Below are 17,644 nucleotides of genomic sequence, written 5' to 3'. Positions count from 1 at the left end.
TCAACTCATTTTTGTAACTTTGTCATTTTTTTGTAATTTTTTGTCAATTTTTCATCCATTTTTTTTTTATCACATTTTTGTCATTTTTTGTCAAATTTTTGTCATTTTTTTGTCAAATTTTTATCACATTTTTGTCATTTTTTGGTCACATTTTTGTCATTTTTTCGTCCATTTTGTGTCAATTTCTTGTGACATTTTTGTGACATTTTTGCCACTTTTTCATCAATTTTTCGTCACTTTTTTGTCACATTTCCATCATTGTTTTCATCTCAGTTTTGTTGCTATTTTCACAGCTTTTTTCCAGAAGCTTTTGGACTGGGGTAAAGCCAAACTGGAAAAAATTTGCTCGGTTCAGGTGGGAGTTAAGGGGTTAAAAGATGTAAGGGTCTGGGAAATATACAAGGAAAACTACTAATCACGTCGTATTCTTGCTTCTCAGGGATTTGGTAACACATCTTTATCACTGTTTTAAACTTTGTCGGTTAGAAAATATTATATTGATCTAGTCACCTTATTCCGGAGGCTCGCATGGGCGCCGCCATTAATTGTGCCCGCCCCTTTTCTCCTATCTGTTAACATGGTTAACACCGTTTTTATGCCGCACAGAGAAACGGTGCAGAGTTGACATGTTGGTGCAAATTTTTGTTTTACACAAATCAATCGACTAAACATCAGATTTGAGCGGAGAATGTTTTCCCTCGTTCTCCGTTTAAATGAACGGGCTTCGCGCTCGACCGGAAGTGTCTGTACAACGGAAGTGCCGAGACAAAGCAGAAAGTGGCAAACGTGGGCGGGGCGGAATAAGGTGAATAACAGCTGAAACAAAATAGTTTCATTTCTTGAACTGAAAAAATCTCACCGTAAGCCCCTCCCTCTTCCCCGTCCTCTTGCTCCTTCACTGTGCAGCTGTTTCAGAGGAAAGTTTGTGTGGCTGTAGTGAAGCGACGGCGAGTGCTTTTACTTAGTGACGAAAGGATTAAGCTTAGCAAGAATTCGAGCGATGAGCAAAGCATTTCCTGGATTAGTATAGTTGACCTCAGAAGGGGCTTCTTGGGAACAGGAGCTACCACTGCGGTGCTAAGAATAACCATGGAGAATATTCAAAGATAACTCAAAGATGCGCTAGTGGCTCGAAACACAGTTCTGGTTTGTTTTTGATGAGAGAATAACATTGTAACATGGTAAAAAGCTCTAATAAAAAGTCTATTTAATCAATAATATATGGGCGTTTCTGTTGGTTGGATAGTTACGAAAGTATTCGTCACAAAGATAAACTTTTATGAATGTAAAATTAGAAAAAAAAAACTATGATTAAAGCACAAGAATAGGCCCACGCTATTGGTTGGGGGAAAAAAACGCTCCTTTGTTTTATCCATCACAACTTAATGTATCTTGATGCCAGGCGTACGGTACAGATCTTACCAATAGAAACAACATGTATATGAATTTGGTGCCAGACTGCTACATAGTAAAATATCCGTAATCGAGAGAAGTTTGAATACTCTCTGATTCCACTGTGTAAAATGTCAAACATGGAGGTACAGCTGCGCCACAGTTCTGTTTTGGAAGCCTCTCGTTTGATCTTGTCCCTGGCATCTGTCCTGGCACTGAAAATAATCCTCTGCTAATTTTAAGCCTTTGTTCCTGATTTGCTGTTAGGTGGGCTGTGTGAATCCAATCAGAAGTGTGTGTGTGTGTGTGTGTGTGTCGGTTTCTTTATAAATCAAAACCTCTCATAAAAAAAAACTTTTGATCTTCTTGCCCAAAAAGCTTCCTGTGGATTTCTTTCTCCTCACTCATTACAGGGGCAGGAGGGCGCGGAACAAATTTTTTGGTGAAGCTGGAGAAACGTGCGTGTTGTATGTGGGTTTGCCGCCTAGCTTTGCGCTTTAAAGACTTCCCTTTTCTGGTGCACCTTCGGAAAACAAACACGGCGATGATTCAGAAAATGGGATTTTCACGGACGCCGCAGCGGGAGGAGCAGAGTCTTTGTTTCAACTCGGTTTATAGCTTCCCATGCTTTTGTTCTTGCTACTACACATTGTCAGATATAGCCGGCTGAATATGACACATTGGAGTTCTTAGGGCCAAGTTAAATAAGCTGTACTCAACTTTACAATGAGACGTGCTATTGCTTTGAAATGCACATGAACAATCACAAAAGCCATTAGCGTCTGAGCACTTTCTCCTTTCTGCCTATCCCCAAAATAACCACTAATCATCCATGCTAATAACTCCAGAATTGCTGTAAAAAACCCATGTGATTGACTTGTTTTGACCAGTTCCCAATGCGTACTTTACTGTGCATGCGTTTTAACCGCCGCCATTTACATTTGCATGAATGAATTATTGAGTGCAGAAGCAGCAGGGGAGTTCAGAGGGAATCAGCTGGATGCTCAAAGTAGAATCCTGTCCGAACCTTCACATGCAGAAAGTGCTTAGGCAGTAATGTATCTATGAAATATACATAATCCTCTGATGGACTGTAATTTAGAGGAGACCAGCAGAGCAAGTTTATTCAAGATGTGCACGGCGGAGTGGGTTGTTAGCACTTTTACCTCTGGAAACTTTGGCTTTTTTCCCAATACTGAAAGGCAGCTATGTGGATGAATCAGTGACTCGATGGAGAGCAACAGAGCGTGACTTCTAGTTCCAGATGTACAATTCCCATTCCTGTTAGACTTTCCATAGATTCCATAGACTTTTAGATGGGTAGAAGATGGAAGCAAATCAGCCATGGTGTAATTCATGACGACTGTAAAGCAGCACAAATACAGCCCCCTTCAGGCTCATAGTAGCTTGCATTGGCTCCAGCCTTCCACGTTTTGCAGCGTTATTATATTTGACCAAAAAAAGTAGACGCGGGGATTGACGGGCACGTTTGTTGAGATGTAACTTCGGCGTCTTAATTACAAATAGGACAGCGCGGTGTAGACGCAGCTTGAATTTACGCCCTCTCGAGAATGCGTTTTGAGATTTACACACTGGCCCTAAATTGTTAGCCGTGAATTAAGCAATGAATCGTGCTCTGTTTATACATCCCACAAATAAACACAACGGCCCCTGGCAGATTAATTGTACATTAAAATACTGTCCTGCTTTGAGAGTAACGAGTGCGTGAGCTGCTTGTAAGTGCGTAGAGGACACTGGATGCATCAATTTACAGTAAGTGAACAAAAATGATGCTTCATCTGTGAAATTATTGATGATGTGAGCTGCTCTGTAGTTTATGAGACTTGTTAAAATGCTGCTTATTTATCAACGTGCGGCCACGAAATGAACTACGGAGTTGCTCTTTTCAAATCGTGAAAGCTGTAGATTAAGTGATGTGTTGTCTAATGTTTGCACACAAATGTCCCGTCTCTGTTGGCTTTGTTATTATGCATGAAAGCCGCTACCCCTGTAGATTCAATCACTACAAACAATACGCACTGTAAAAAATTCCAAAGGAAACCTGTTTTTTTGTTTTGTTTCCCAAAATTGTTGCGCTTATGCTGACACTTGAAACCCACGCTGACCTCAGAGTACTCTCTCCCTCCCACCACCGGACCAATTCTCAGAAACATCAGCGGCAGAGTGGTCGGATAAAGGAAAGATGGAACCAAACTGTACACTCACACACACACACTCACACACACACACACACATACACAGGCACAGGCAGAGCGAAGCGACCGCAACCATAAAGCTTTCAAAATGTGTGGCTGCATTAAGATGTTGCTCGGCTCCTGACGTCAGCGCAAATTGATCCTTTTGTTGTGTATTAAGAATAGAATCTGAACGCTGCCGACTTAATGTAACGGAAAAAAGATTGTAGGAAAAATGGAGAGAGGCCACCCAGGGACAAGGCTACAGTATAGTCATTCAGTTGAGCTTTCAGAGGGACTGAATGGCATCATGGCATTTCATCTTTAAAACACTTTAAAGGAATAGGCCACCGTTTTTACATACTGAGATATGTTCTTACCTTAGCTTTGACGAGTTCTTGAAGATCAGACAGGTCCTAAAGAACTCATCAAAGCTCAGGTAAGAACATATCTCAGTATGTAAAAACGATGGCCTATTCCTTTAAAACACTAACTACCTAGTATACATGGCCGCTCAAAGAGGGGTTATTATGGTTTTTGCAGGTATTTGGTAACCATTTCAAACACATCTTTATCAGTGCAAATGCAATAGTAATCCTAAACAGAAACAAAGCATTCAGTAGTGTCACTTCCTGGTTCTCAAGCGATCTCACCGTGAAGCCCCTGCCACAGTCCCCACCCGCCCTTCTTTTGGTCACCTTCGATGCGCAGCCGTTTCGATAAAGAGAAAACAGATTGAGAGCTTTCAAAATGTTTTTACGTAAGTTAAGTTTCTTGTTCAGCAGCAACATGTCGCCTGGAATGTTCCGCCTTGTGGCTTTAAGAAACAAATGGTAATGTTTGGCTTCTGTCTGTGTTTGTGTCCGCCAGGTACAAAGCTGGGCCCGGAGGCGTTCCGGTTCGACAGCGGCGCAGAGGCCACGGCCACCAGGCTGAGTGACAGATATTACATCCTGCGACCAGAAGTCATCGAGAGCTACATGTACATGTGGAGGCTCACGCACGACCCCAAGTACAGAGAGTGGGGCTGGGAGGCCGTCCAGGTGAGGAACACACTGCAGGAACTGAAATAACCATGCAATACAACTTCCAGTAAGGTGAGGCAAAGCATTCGAAACTTCCCTCAATATCAACAGAAGCTTCAAATTTGGGACACATTCATACATGTTCTCGTAAAAATATTGAAAATAGGGTGTTGTTCTATGTAAACAAATTCTAGGCTATAAAACTGACCGCTTTGACTAGTAGCTAACATTAAAGGACATTATGTATGTGCACTATCCCCTCCTGTACTGTCAGTCGGAGTTCAATGCGTTTTATTTTGATTTAGCTGCAGATCATATGTTGAAGTGTTCACTTGTTTTGCTTCTTCGACTGGAATGATTGTAAAACAGTGTTTTCCTTCTGTGATGAATCAACGTTTAATGCCACGAGCCAGGCCGAGGAACAAATTGAGTCGCTCAAAACGTTTCTTGTCATTTACAGTGACAACTCAATTTGAGGCTTAGTCATGAATTGTTTTTTTAAAACACCAGAGCAATGTTTGCTGTTGCTATGGCGAAGTCTGTTATTTGATCTAAGTGCAATAGCATGATCCAGTGTACGGATATAGCGATGCTAACTGTTTATAAATGTAGACTTATCTTCAGGACGACACCTTCAATTATTCCCTCGCTGCTCTACATTAGGTGACATTATGTAATTGCTGTAGTTCTTCCACTCTGCATACAAGGCAGAGGTTATTAAGCCCTGTTACGGCACAAAAGGTCATAATAAACTGAATTAAAACGATATTTTAATACATCAGCATTAGTGTTTCATGTTTCAGAACTTAAAATATTGTATCAGCATGACACATTAAAGTGTAATTCCGGCCTACTTTCTGAGTGCACCAAAAGCCTGACTCATCCTCAGCTGGTAAAGAGCGATGACAATAATGGTAATGATACTTTCAAAGTCTCTATCTTGCTTATAAGGCTCCAGAGTTAAAAAAAAAAAAAAAAAAGCTACAATTGGCAGCATATTTTGTCTCATTTGAATGGTTTGCGATACTCACTCCAGAACAGTAGGTGGCAGTGTGCTGATGTACGGTCAATGTCACTGACTAATAACAAAGAAGATTTGTTGTTCCCGTTGCAACGTGTTTGGAAGACGCAAAGTGTATTATTTATTTAACACTTAAAGGGACTATACGGAGTTTAAAAATGTTAAAACTACGTATTTTCATCCCCCTGCATGTTCCAGCCATGTCCTAATATGTAGAATGAGCTCAGACCTGTTCACCACAACTGCATCTAAAATCCTGCACTGTCACTCAAAAAGGATTTAATTCGGGTCCGAAGTTCCGTCATGCACGAGCTTAATATAGAAGCTGCAGTCATGCATAAGACCTGGGTTGGCAGTAGTGAGCATAAAATGACTAACTTGCATCTAGCCCCTTTAATTAAACCAACGCTTTATTAGTGGAGTAATATTGGACCAGAAGTATGCATTACTATTCCAGTAATGAAATCAAGTACTTTCACCGCCACTGGTGAACAACTCAGTCAGTTGAGCAGTGTTAGCGTCAAGCGGCGGGACCTTAGCTTAGCATTCAGTCAGCAGAGTGAGAGACCAGGCGGGCCACTGCGACACGCCTGTAATTATAAAGCACAAAGGTTGAAAGAAGTGCTGACCGCTCCTCTACGTGAACACGGAGCTCTGACACGCCGGGGTCTTTGTTAATGAATGCGTATGAGCCAGCGCCCTTTGACGGGCTAATAATGTGCTAATCCGCTTGGCTAGCCCAGACACTCTCCATTAGCCCTTGTCAGATTCTGCGTGGCAGGAGACTAAACTGTGTAGCCGACCCGAGGCACCTCAGAAAGTTGGTGTGCACAGGATTTTTTGTTTTTTTGTAGAGAAAGCAAAACAAAATAATCAATAAAACAATTACTGAGGCAGGCACCAAATGACTTGAAACTTGTGACGCTAACTTTTATTAGCTAATACGCAATCATTTTGCTCCTTTATATTTTTCCACTTTGCTTGAGGTCTAAATTGTGCTTGGTTATACTAGTCTAGACTTACTGAACTACATTTTTCTTATGTTGATACAATGTCTACAATCCCAGGCTAAACCATCTTCTTGTGGAGTGAGATTTATTCCCATTTTCCTTAGAGCAGAAAATATTTTGTTCTTGTTTTGTGACCTGTTGTAGTTTATTGTGTTTCCAGACATTTCTTAAAAGAAAGAGACTTCAGTTTGCATCCCGAACTATTTTATCTGTCGCAAACCCTGAAGTAGCGCATTAGCCAGCTAGTTTTAGTTAGCTTTACTGTTGTGTTGACACTCTGTTTTCCCGCCGAAAGTTGTGAAACCTTTTGGACTGCAGTTAGTCGTCCAAATGTAACTAATCCGCTCTGACGCAGTCTTTAAGATTTACATAATTAGCTCTAAAAACTTACACAAATACATTCTTTACTAACTAATAATTGGTACTGTCTGTTTATTGAAAATAATTAATAGCATAATTTCCCCTTTTCACCAGTATGTGCTGTCTGTGTTTGTTGTTCTGCCAGGCCCTGGAGCAGCACTGTCGCGTGGAGTCGGGTTTCTCGGGGATCAGAGACGTCTACACCACCACAGCGAGCCACGACAACATGCAGCAGAGCTTCTTCCTGTCAGAGACTCTCAAGTACGTCCTCTCTCCTCTGCACAAATGGGTTTTTACCACTGCGCCGGCACAAAACAGCCATCTTTCACAACAGCGTCTCCACAACCACCGCTTTCATCTGCGCGTGTCTATGCTGTTGTGCACCCTTGAAAGGACACACAGCAGAATATGAGCGCAATTTTCCTTACTTTAGCTGGAAATGGAGAATACTTTGAGAAACATGGTGGCGACCGCAGATGGGGTAATCTGAGCTCGCCTACGTCGCGGGTCATTATGTGATTGGAGCCTATCTGGCTGCGATGTTCTGACACACCAAGTAAATGTTAAAGAGCTTTATTTTAAGACCGGGGCGCTCAGAGTGTATCCAGGCCGACAGACACCAGACGCTTTCAGCAGCAGCCTGTGCACGGCTCCAATTTGCATCTGCATTAACCTCAAAGTGACAATCACCGTAAAGTAAGATGTTCCGTATAGAATCATTTAATGTAAGTGAGTAACAAAGCAGAAGGTGGTTTTATGGAGCGGCATATCGTGAAAGTACAGCATTTTAGGCTCTGGCCTTTCATGTTAAAGTAATCTATGTGCATTTAAAGTCATTTTGCAAAAAGTAAAGGAGTTTTTTATAGCTAGTTATTTGAATTTTCAGCAGCCCAGAGGCCGAATACGGCTTGCTTCTGTTCCTTAAACAGTCAGCACTGTTATGGAAATAGTTTGTTCCCTGCCTTTGATCATAAATAATGGTGAACATGCTTCCAGTGTATAGTCATTAATGAATATGAATCCTTATAAAGTGCAGGCAGGAAATTGACTTGATAATATTGTAATTACAATTTAAGAACATACCTATGTCTGACAGAAAATCATTGTTAAATAATGAAAAAGTGATGGTGGAACATTGTAATAATAAAACTGAACATCTGAGTTGTGATTTGCGATACATGGTTTGAATATTAGGCACAAGTCCAACCAGTGAGTTTTATTGAAGACATAGATTAGACATTGATTGTTCTAAGTTTATAAGTAATCGCAGAGCATTTCCTTCAGTATTTTATTCTCACGTCTTGTGGATTTTTCACTGCATGTCAGAACTGTCACTGGTGCATTTTTGTTATGCCTCAAGATAAATATCAGCAGCTCGTAAATGAATGTCATATTTTTGCTAAATGGTCGACAGCCAAAACAATATTTTCAGTGGAATGGCTCAGTGTAATAAAAGTGATTGTAAAGCACAGGCACATCCAGTCCCTGACGGGCTGACAAACACAGCTTTGAAAGTTCATTTTAAATGTACTGGAGTCTCTTTTACATATTACCGCGTGTGTTCCCTAAGGCGCTGGTGTCAGAGCAGCACTTACCTGAGGGGAAACCTTTGAAATGCATATGATGTTTGTTTTTATATTGCCTGATTTATATTATATTTTCTCTGTGTGGTTCTTTACTGAATGCTGGCATTACGTCATGAATAAATGAATGTTCTCTCCTCTGTTTGCATAGGTACCTGTACCTACTGTTCTCTGATGACGACTTGCTCCCCCTAGAGGACTGGGTGTTCAACACAGAGGCACACCCTCTGCCCATGATCCGCAGGAGCTGCGTGCAGAACCATGTGACACAGACTGGCGCTCAGTAACTGTACCAGGGTCTGTCCGGACTCTTGGGCTCTCTGCAGTGAGGCCCGCGGTCCATACGCTGTGATTGTATCTCCTCTGGCCGCAGGGACCTCTGCCGGCACTTCTTTTTGTGGACAATCAAAACAAACTTTCATGAAAAGAGCACCTTTTTCTTTCCTTCTTTCCTCTGTGAGGAAACAGTACTGCAGACCCAAATGTGTGGGAGGAGGCTCGGGGCCATACTGTTAGGCAGAACATTTGATTTGAATACTGTGTTGATCTGATGAATGATTTTCTTAATCCTTGTCATGGCATTTCCTTTGTGAGTTCACTCTTTGACCAAAGGTTTGTTTGCATCTATCCCCTGTTTCTAGTCATGTGTTTTGGTAAGGTTTAACAGCTAGTGAAATGACTGCATTGTTCTAAATATTAAAATGTACAGACTAAATGAAACGTGAATCTCGGATCCACCTCCAAACTAATGCTGATGTCATGTTTCTCTGAAACAAGCTTGAATGAATTTTTTAAAGTTGTCAGGAAGGCGCCAGTGTCTTATGCATCCAGGGACCATTTGAACATTGTTACGTTGCATTTCCTCTGTACGCTTGGTTTCTTTTTCTCGCTTTGCCTTTCAAATCAAAGTGACAAAGGGGGCCACGCCGGTGCAGCGACCATAATACACATGTAAGGAGAGAGCGCAGCCAATGGCTTTTTCTCCTGTCTGTGCTGTAGTCTCCGGTTCAGAAGCCTTCACAGTCCGTGTGGCTGCCGCTGCGGAAAAGCTACTTTCACATTCATCTCTTCTTTTATCACTGCGCTGTGGAGCGAATGTGCTGTACATACAGACCAAGAGAGTGACCCGCCTCAGCTTGTCTCCATTTTGTGATTCTGTTCTTTCCCAATTCAGTGGTTTTGTTTTTTTTGTTTGGGGATTTCTTATGATTTGCTTCCCTCAGGTGTTTTCAGTAAAGATTTCAAGTCTAGTTGATGCTGATATTAATTATTATTAATGTTATTCTTACTGTTTGATTTAACTTTCACTGTTAAATATTTTCAAATACTGATAAAAGATCTGTGCAACTTTGTACATTTAACCTCTGCTCTTGCGTCATTCTTTATCACTCCTTCCTGTTTATTGGCCAGAAAGTTGATGCCAAGGTTGCTTTCTTTGAAGTGTGATGCAGTTGAAACAAGGTCTCTGTCTGCACCTGCGCTGACTTCCAAAAAGGGACCGAATTCGCCTCATTTGCTGCTCACATTTGTTTCGATGTTTGCTTCCAGGAAGTTCATTACAGATTTAATTAAAGGGGGGCGTCTCGGGGTTGGGGGGAAAGTTCCAGCTATCAGCGACAGAAAATGACTAATGGGGGTTTAGCGTCGCTCTCTCTCCGTGTGTGAGGGCAGAGCCAGACTTCATATCATCAACCTCCTGTCGTCGGAATCCTAATTTCAACGCCTTACAACTTCAGGAAAGGAACTCCTATAATTGACAGTTGAGGGTGAATTGAAAAATAGATTGGATGTCCATTGTTTGGCCTTGACTTGGCCTTTAAGAAGAACCGCCCACGCATTTAATAAGTGCAAGGGTTTGTCAGTGCTGGTGGTGTGTGTGTTTGTTATTGTAAACCCAAAGCGCCTTCCGTAACTTGTCTCTCCTCTCAGTAGAAACCTCCACAATTTCAACTTAGATGGACCAGACTTTGATATAAAACCAGAGTGCAAAGGGCAGTCCTCATCAACTCGATGTTTTCCGTCCAGCGCAGAGATGACCGACACGTCGTCAACAACACCCCCGAGGTAAACAGATAAATGTCATCCGTTTGATCTCCAAAGTCTTGCCGCTCGTAGATCGCGTCGGTGTCCGAGGCTCACACAGTTTATAGGAATGTTAAAAAAGTGAACACTGCAAGTATACACTGAAATGTGTCCAAACAATGTTATGTGGCTAGACTGTCAAATTCACCAAGATCTATGGGTTTCTTCGAACAAACGCGGCATAATGGAGCAGTTTACTTACATTTTCCCAGCTCGTCTTTGATGTGAAATGCTTTGGAAGACGCGAACCCATTAAGTGACACTGAAAGACAGTATAGAACCCTTTTAAACATCACAAAACCCCCCCAAAAGCCGGCTTTATCTTTCATTACGCAAAACCGTGAGAGTGACAAGTTCGTGGTCCTTAGCTCCACTTCCTCCTATTTTGGAAATCAAAGGAATTTAAATCGTTGTGATGTATTCTTGGCCAGTGGCGTCGTCGAGTGCGCTTTTATAAACAACTCGGGGAGGAAGCAAGTGTCAGAGTCAGAGATGTCACTGAAACAAGAGAAAAGCTTCAAATTGGTAAATAACTTCAAAGACAATGTCACGCTGATTCTTATATAATGCACTGCTTTTAATTTTCCAAAGAAGACGACTCCATCGCCGTGTGATCTCAGGTCTTGTCACTTTCTTCTCGGTCTGTTAAGCGCACATCTTCCTGCAGGGCTGCCCGAAAAGAACTTCGTTAGAGAAAAGCTCCTGTCTTGTTCAAACTAATGGATAATACCTTTTCGAACCAAGCTCCAAGGAATGGGCGAGTTAATTGCTTGTAACATTTAGGCGTGAGGCGAGCATTAGGTAAAACACTGTGGGAGCTGGTGGGCAATTTTACAACGTGTTATTTTGAGTGAGGGCACACGTTCCAAAATGACCAACAACTGTGAGAGGTAATTATGTTGGGGAGTATAGATCAGTGTCTCCCACCCACAGTGTGAGGAGTAACTGAGCACTTGGCCTATCCGTCACAAGGAAATGGAAACATCTAAACAATATTTTAAAGTAGTGTTGAAACACTATTTATTAAGACACAGTAAAGCTTACTTGATTTAAAGGTTTCTTCAGGTCTTGATCTGTGATTGTGAGTCCAACTAGATGCAGCAGCACTGGGTCCCTTTTGACAACTCTGTCCTGTTGAGTGACTGTAGTGGAATACAGTTACTCAACATGAGTATCCTAAATGTTTTCTAAATACATGTACCCAACACTGACGGAGGCTGTCAAAGAAACATCTACATGTTGAACTGAGAACCATCAACCACCAATCCACGACAAAGCCCTTCTCTTTGGTCCTCATGGTGGGGCGCTGACATTGCTGTATGCCACCCCCTGGTGGCCAGGGGAAACTCCAAAAGAAACTTTATAAAACGGATTCCTATGGAGACTTTACACCTCTCAAACACTGCTTAAGAGCCTGGCTCCAAAGAGTTTCCTTTTTTATAATTATCACTATGACCCATGTGACAACGCTGGAAAGCTTATCAGATTTTTAAGCACACTGTTTTTGTTGTGTTGAATTAAAATGTAAGCCTGAGGCTTTGCTTGACAGGCTCTGGACCACTGTGCGGCTTCCCTCCTTTTGCCCTTTTAGGAACATGCTCTGCAGGATCGTTACGATGAATGGGGTGGAATGGTGATAATGCGTCTCTAAATATAAATCTATGGCTCCCACACACCGGGAACAGAGCCGTGCAAAGGATGCCCAGGGTCTTTTTGGTGTCGTCACGGTGATGTGACCACCCACTGCTACATCCACTATGGGTTTTAACCAAAACCTAAATCCCTGTTTTTGTGGCTTCTTTATCAAGTAAGTTCAGCTGCTCGGTCTATTTTCTTAATTTCAATTTCAATTCCATTTCTGTTCCCAAATGTATGTAACCTATGTATGTGTGTGCATAGACAGGGCCACGTACATGTCCTTAGTGTCAGTCCTCATTTGGACCTGACTTAGCTCTGGCCCAGCCCCTGGTTTCCACAGTAAACAAACTCATTACAATTGATTACAGGCCTATAGAAGTTTAGCATTTGTGAGAAGAATTAGCTCGGCCCCTGTGCGCTCTATGCCGAGTGCAATAAAGAAGTTGTTTCATTTAGTAACCATTAATGTTATATTTTATGTCCAGCAGCAGCCCTCAGGAGCAGACATATTGTTGATTAGTTCCATTAGGCCCTCCTTTTTCCTATATCACAGACACTGAAAAGTTTCCACCTTAAAAAGTAAATCCAATCTGCTTCGGTCTCTGAAAACTGCTTCCCACCGCTTTTATTCCTGAACAGAGCAATGTGTTTGATTAGAGCCGAGATTTATGATTGAATTGTGCTAATGTAAGCCGTCCAGAAGCCCCTACCGTACTTTGTTCCTCCCATTATGAAACTGTACGATTATTCAAACTTTTTATTTGACTGTCAAGGGAAAAGGATTCTGCCCATTCAGGCTGTCCTCTAATATCTCCCTAAATTCTACATTATATTTCAATCAGCGGGAAACATTGATTTTTCTGCCTTCTTTCTCTGGAGCGCTTTTGGCTATAAAAGCGGATTGGGCTCATTGGGTTGCTTTGAACTGGGTCGATGAGAGAATGAATAACCCAGTACTCCTTTTTTTGCAGCTACAGAAGCGAAGAAATACTTACTAATGTTTGTAGGATGCACTGCAACTACAGCCGGACTTGGGTTGCCTAAAGGTGAGGACGCTCGCTCAAGTTTTCCTATATGACTGTGTTGGGGACATTTCGCTTTTTACCATGTAGCAAATGTTGTTCTCTCACCAAAAACATGCCCGGACCTGTGTTTCAACCCACCTGCGCATCTTTGAGTAATCTCTGAATCTTCCCGAGAGATTATTCTTACCGTCGATCTCTTGCTAAGCTTTATCTTTTCGACGCAGAGTAAAAAAAAACCCGCCATAGCTCCACTACAGCCATTTTTCTTCCTCCCAATCTCTGCTTCCTCTTACTCATCTGAAACATTTTCAATTTCCCTGCCTTCGTCTGCGCCTGGTGAAAGTGTCTGCCCCCCCTTGCGCTCTTGATCCCATCGCCGCTGACATTTCGAGGTAAATTTGCGTTTTGAGGAGCGCCTGGTTAAACATTCAAATTAAAGGCCTGTTTAAACTCTTGGCACCTGATGAAGGAAGGTGTCGGGACTACCATAACCACACGTATTCCTTGTTAACACTGGACCCGTTCATTCTAATGGTCTTTGCTCTTGGCTGAGCTGAAGACCCGCCGCGATCTGTGGTTCCCGGAAGACCGAGAGCCTCAACAGACAAAGCAACGCCTGTCGAAAAATGATCAATGTTTTACTCATCTGAATTATTGTGCAGACTTTTTTTCGCACGGAACAACACAATACGTTACACCCTTGTTGTCGTGACGATCATCAGCGCGTTTGACGTCTCCCCCCTCGATCTCTTTGTGATTAATTCTCCGGCACGACGCCTCTTTTGTGCTGAATCCACTCGCGGCCCGACTCTTGTCACGTCTGAGATCCTCACGAGTGGATAATAACACATAATGCCACCCAGCGCTAATGCTAATTGTTACGGTTTTCGGCAGACGTAAACATTCATCTGTCTTCTGCGCAGCGCCCCGCGACACTCCACTTGCCGCCGAGATTTAGTGCTTTGAAGACGGATGGATTTGCATCAGACCGAATCCCCCACTGTTTGCCAGTAAAAAAAAAAAAAAAAAAGGTACAAGTAATCAGTACATCTACGCTCGAGACATTCAAATAACGGGGGAAATGATTACAACAAATACTTTTTCTTATGCAAAATGGCAGTTTTGAAAAGAAGATGGCATTATTTGAAGCAACATTTCATTTGTTCATTTTTGGTTAAAAATACATGGGATACCTAGCCTGGAAGACTAAAATCACAAGTGATATTTAGTCTGGGGACCACCAATTCATTTTCTCGTAGGAGAGGTGTGGTTTACGATCGTCCATACTCGTTTATTGGGCGATACAAAAAAAAAAAAATGTCTATCATGCGTCTGCACGTAGCCATGACCAATCGTATCATCGTATGAGATGACGTATGACGTACCCGCTGTAAACTTTTGAGCTAAATTATTTAGAACAAGGTCTAAAGCTTGATCGAAAAATACCATCGTGTCTGCTGCTGTCACGTTGGATCCGTAAATAAACTTTTTTTTTTTATCCGTAAATAAACTACTAGCTACCGTATATCGAATAGCGCGTCATCATCTTGCCGTCCCTCCTCGTTCTGTGATTGGTTCCCAAATCCACCGGAAAATTTGGGCCATGGTCCCCAGGCTGTTGTGCAGTTCGAAATAATTCGAGCGCACACAGCAGCCTGGCGTTAGCCAGGTTATGGGATACCAGGTATGGCTGTCACACTTTTTGCTTCAGCACCTGTAAAAGATTTTTTTAGCTAGAGTTTTCAAATTTTCATACAAAGTACCCACATTTGTTTACAACAAATGGCACCAATTCAAACATACAAATAAAATACAACCTACCCCACAACCGGGGTAGCAGTTGGACAAAAGAAGCAAAGACACACCATGCTTCAAAAAGAGCTTTATTAACTTGGCTTTGTGCCCCTGGTAGGCTCTTCCATGGCAAACAGGTCCTAGGTGACGGGTCAGACAAAGAGCGGTTCAGAAGCCCCTTATGAGAGACCAACAGGCCTGAGGATGGATGGATGGATGGATGGATGGATGGATGGATGGATGGATGGATAATGTCTCTCACTCTCTAACCTGTCATATGCTAACCTCACATGGAGTCAGTCCATAATACAAGTCTGCTGCCTGAGTGAAATAGTCAGCCAACACTTCCTCCTGCACCTCAGAGAAAACTTGATGGTTTGTTGCTGCTTCAGTGACCTACACTGGGATGATCACTGGACCCCTGGTCTCTGAGCTTCTGCTGTGTTTTGCAGTATCTACTCAGTGTTACATGACAGATCCCATGTTCTGACTGACTTCCCTGACCATCTGACCTCATCAGAGGTCTTTTTTTTTTTACATTTGAAGGCACACCTCCGTCAGACTTTCTTTTCTACTGCCCCGGCTTTCTGTAAAAGTATTAAAATCAAGAAAGTGTTCTGAGTTGTATGTAAATGTATGTGTTGTAATACTTTTTAACCCCACCCCATCCGCCATTGTTTTGCAAGCTGTATTATCATAGTGGTTTGGAAAATATAGTCTTGGTAAACACTGATATGATCATTTGACACCTATCTTCTCCCTGACTGGTGGAATTGATGGTGTTGCAACTATCCTTATGTTACAATCATGCCCAGTGTCCCTATATGTACAATGTGTGGGCTCACTTCTCCTCAGACCTTTTTTTTTTGTAATAATCCATTGCATAAACAGCACACCCGGTGTTATATTTGGTACCAGCATGTGTGTTTGAGTTCTACCAGCATGTAGTTGTTCTTGTGGTGTAACGACATGATCTGAATGATAACCGCTGAGTTTTCCCATGTTTCCAGCACAGCGCAGTGAATCAAATTGCATTACTGACTTCATTGTATCATAAATGGCAGCCGTGGAAATCTCATTGCGGAGTTTCCTCGATGAATGGGGAGGGAGCGACCCATAAATATAGATTTTTATTTCTTTTCTTTGTGCGCTTTTCAACCACCAGAAATAGCCTATACTGAGTGTCCTGGGGGTTTCGCGGGGCTACGCTTTTGATGCGGACACAACCTGGAAGCTGCCTATAGAAGCGGGTTTCCTGTGAAGTGTCCCCGGTGCACCTGCGCATATGGAGGAGTAAACACTTGAAGGAGAGCCGCAGATGATTCCATTGTGCCCGTCTCAATATGGATGAGTGGATGGATGGATGTTGTCTTTGTGCTTTTTCACAAAATCGGCCCTGGTTCTCATTCACAGGGCTGCTTTCATCCTAATCGTGTTTTGCGAGCGGTAGAAAAACGATGGAGAGAGAAAAGACAGAGCGTTTTGCAAGTCTCAACATTTTTAATAATAATCTGGGAAAGGCTGTTTAAACCTCTGAGTTGAATCAATATTCTATTTTCTTGTTTCTTGTTTATTCGTTTTTCTCCCCTTGGCTCTTCATTGTGCAAAAGTGTGCGGTGAAGAAAAGTTTATTAATTCCCCCCCAAAAATCTATCGAACACTTTGACTGAATGTTCCAGTTATCAAGGTCTCGAGTTGACAACAGCTTAATCGTGGCAGGAGAAAGAATATCGACTTATTATAAAGAAAAAAGTTGTTACATGAGTGGAAGAAACTTTGTGTGTTTTTTTTTTTCTTTCAGGTTCATTGACTGAGTGCCAAGCGTTACTAACTCTGATTCTACATCCAAACCTGCTGCTGCTGCTGCTGTACGCCAAGAGTGTGACTCCAACTGATTCACAAGCCTCAGTGACTCACTGCTTCTAAAGCATGCTGTACAAGGATACATCAATAAGGAAAAGTGGGAACAGATTCAAATATCTACAGGCAGTATCAAAACTGGCAGAATTACGCTGTAGAAGCAGGGTCCAAAGTAAGTGTTAGAGGTTCAGCGTCAGCATATTTGAGAGTTCTAAAGGTGCGTACACACCAAAAGCGTCCACGCCTCCAACTTCCATGTTAACCCTATGTAGAGGCGCTTCAACGCGCTTCGAAATGCAAGCAAAGCTGTCCGCGCGTATTGAGCGTAGCAAACGCGAGCGGATGAGGAAGGACGCGCGTGACAGCCAGGGAGAACAGCGCGGTGAGCGAACAGGGAGGCCGCGCCCACTGCTTCATGCACTTAAGTAATCCAATCTACACGTGCGTTCATTTATGCCTTGTTAACCAATCAGGGATACTGACTGGGCTCAGGCGTCACCTGTTACCTGCAACAAACCATGCCCGAGTCGGACTCGGTTCCGGACTTTGGCCGCTTGGAGGAGGTGGACGGAGCGCGGCTCGGTTGCTCGTGTATGCGCACACGCACAGATACAAGCGGCTGTTGTATGGGCGGGTGCATTTGTCACGTAAAACAGTGA

General features: G+C 42.6%; 1 protein-coding gene across 2 annotated transcripts in view; it reads left to right on the top strand.

Annotated features, from left to right (window-relative positions):
* LOC306967021 (mannosyl-oligosaccharide 1,2-alpha-mannosidase IA) overlaps positions 1-9,920 on the top strand; it is a 247,917-nt gene extending 237,997 nt beyond the window's left edge. The window contains exons 10-12 of one of the 2 annotated variants that reach the window (XM_079561903.1): positions 4,458-4,630; positions 7,149-7,264; positions 8,738-9,920. In XM_079561903.1, coding sequence (XP_079418029.1) covers positions 4,458-4,630; positions 7,149-7,264; positions 8,738-8,873 — 425 coding nt within the window. In that variant the 3' untranslated portion in view covers positions 8,874-9,920. The remainder of the gene's footprint in view (positions 1-4,457; positions 4,631-7,148; positions 7,265-8,737) is intronic. The other variant, XM_079561904.1, reaches the window with a different exon arrangement.
* Positions 9,921-17,644: the final 7,724 nt, after the last annotated feature.

The sequence above is a fragment of the Gobius niger genome (assembly GCF_951799975.1).
Source record: "Gobius niger genome assembly, chromosome: 8".
Lineage (NCBI taxonomy): Eukaryota > Metazoa > Chordata > Actinopteri > Gobiiformes > Gobiidae > Gobius > Gobius niger.
This window is presented reverse-complemented; position numbering and strand designations above follow the sequence as displayed.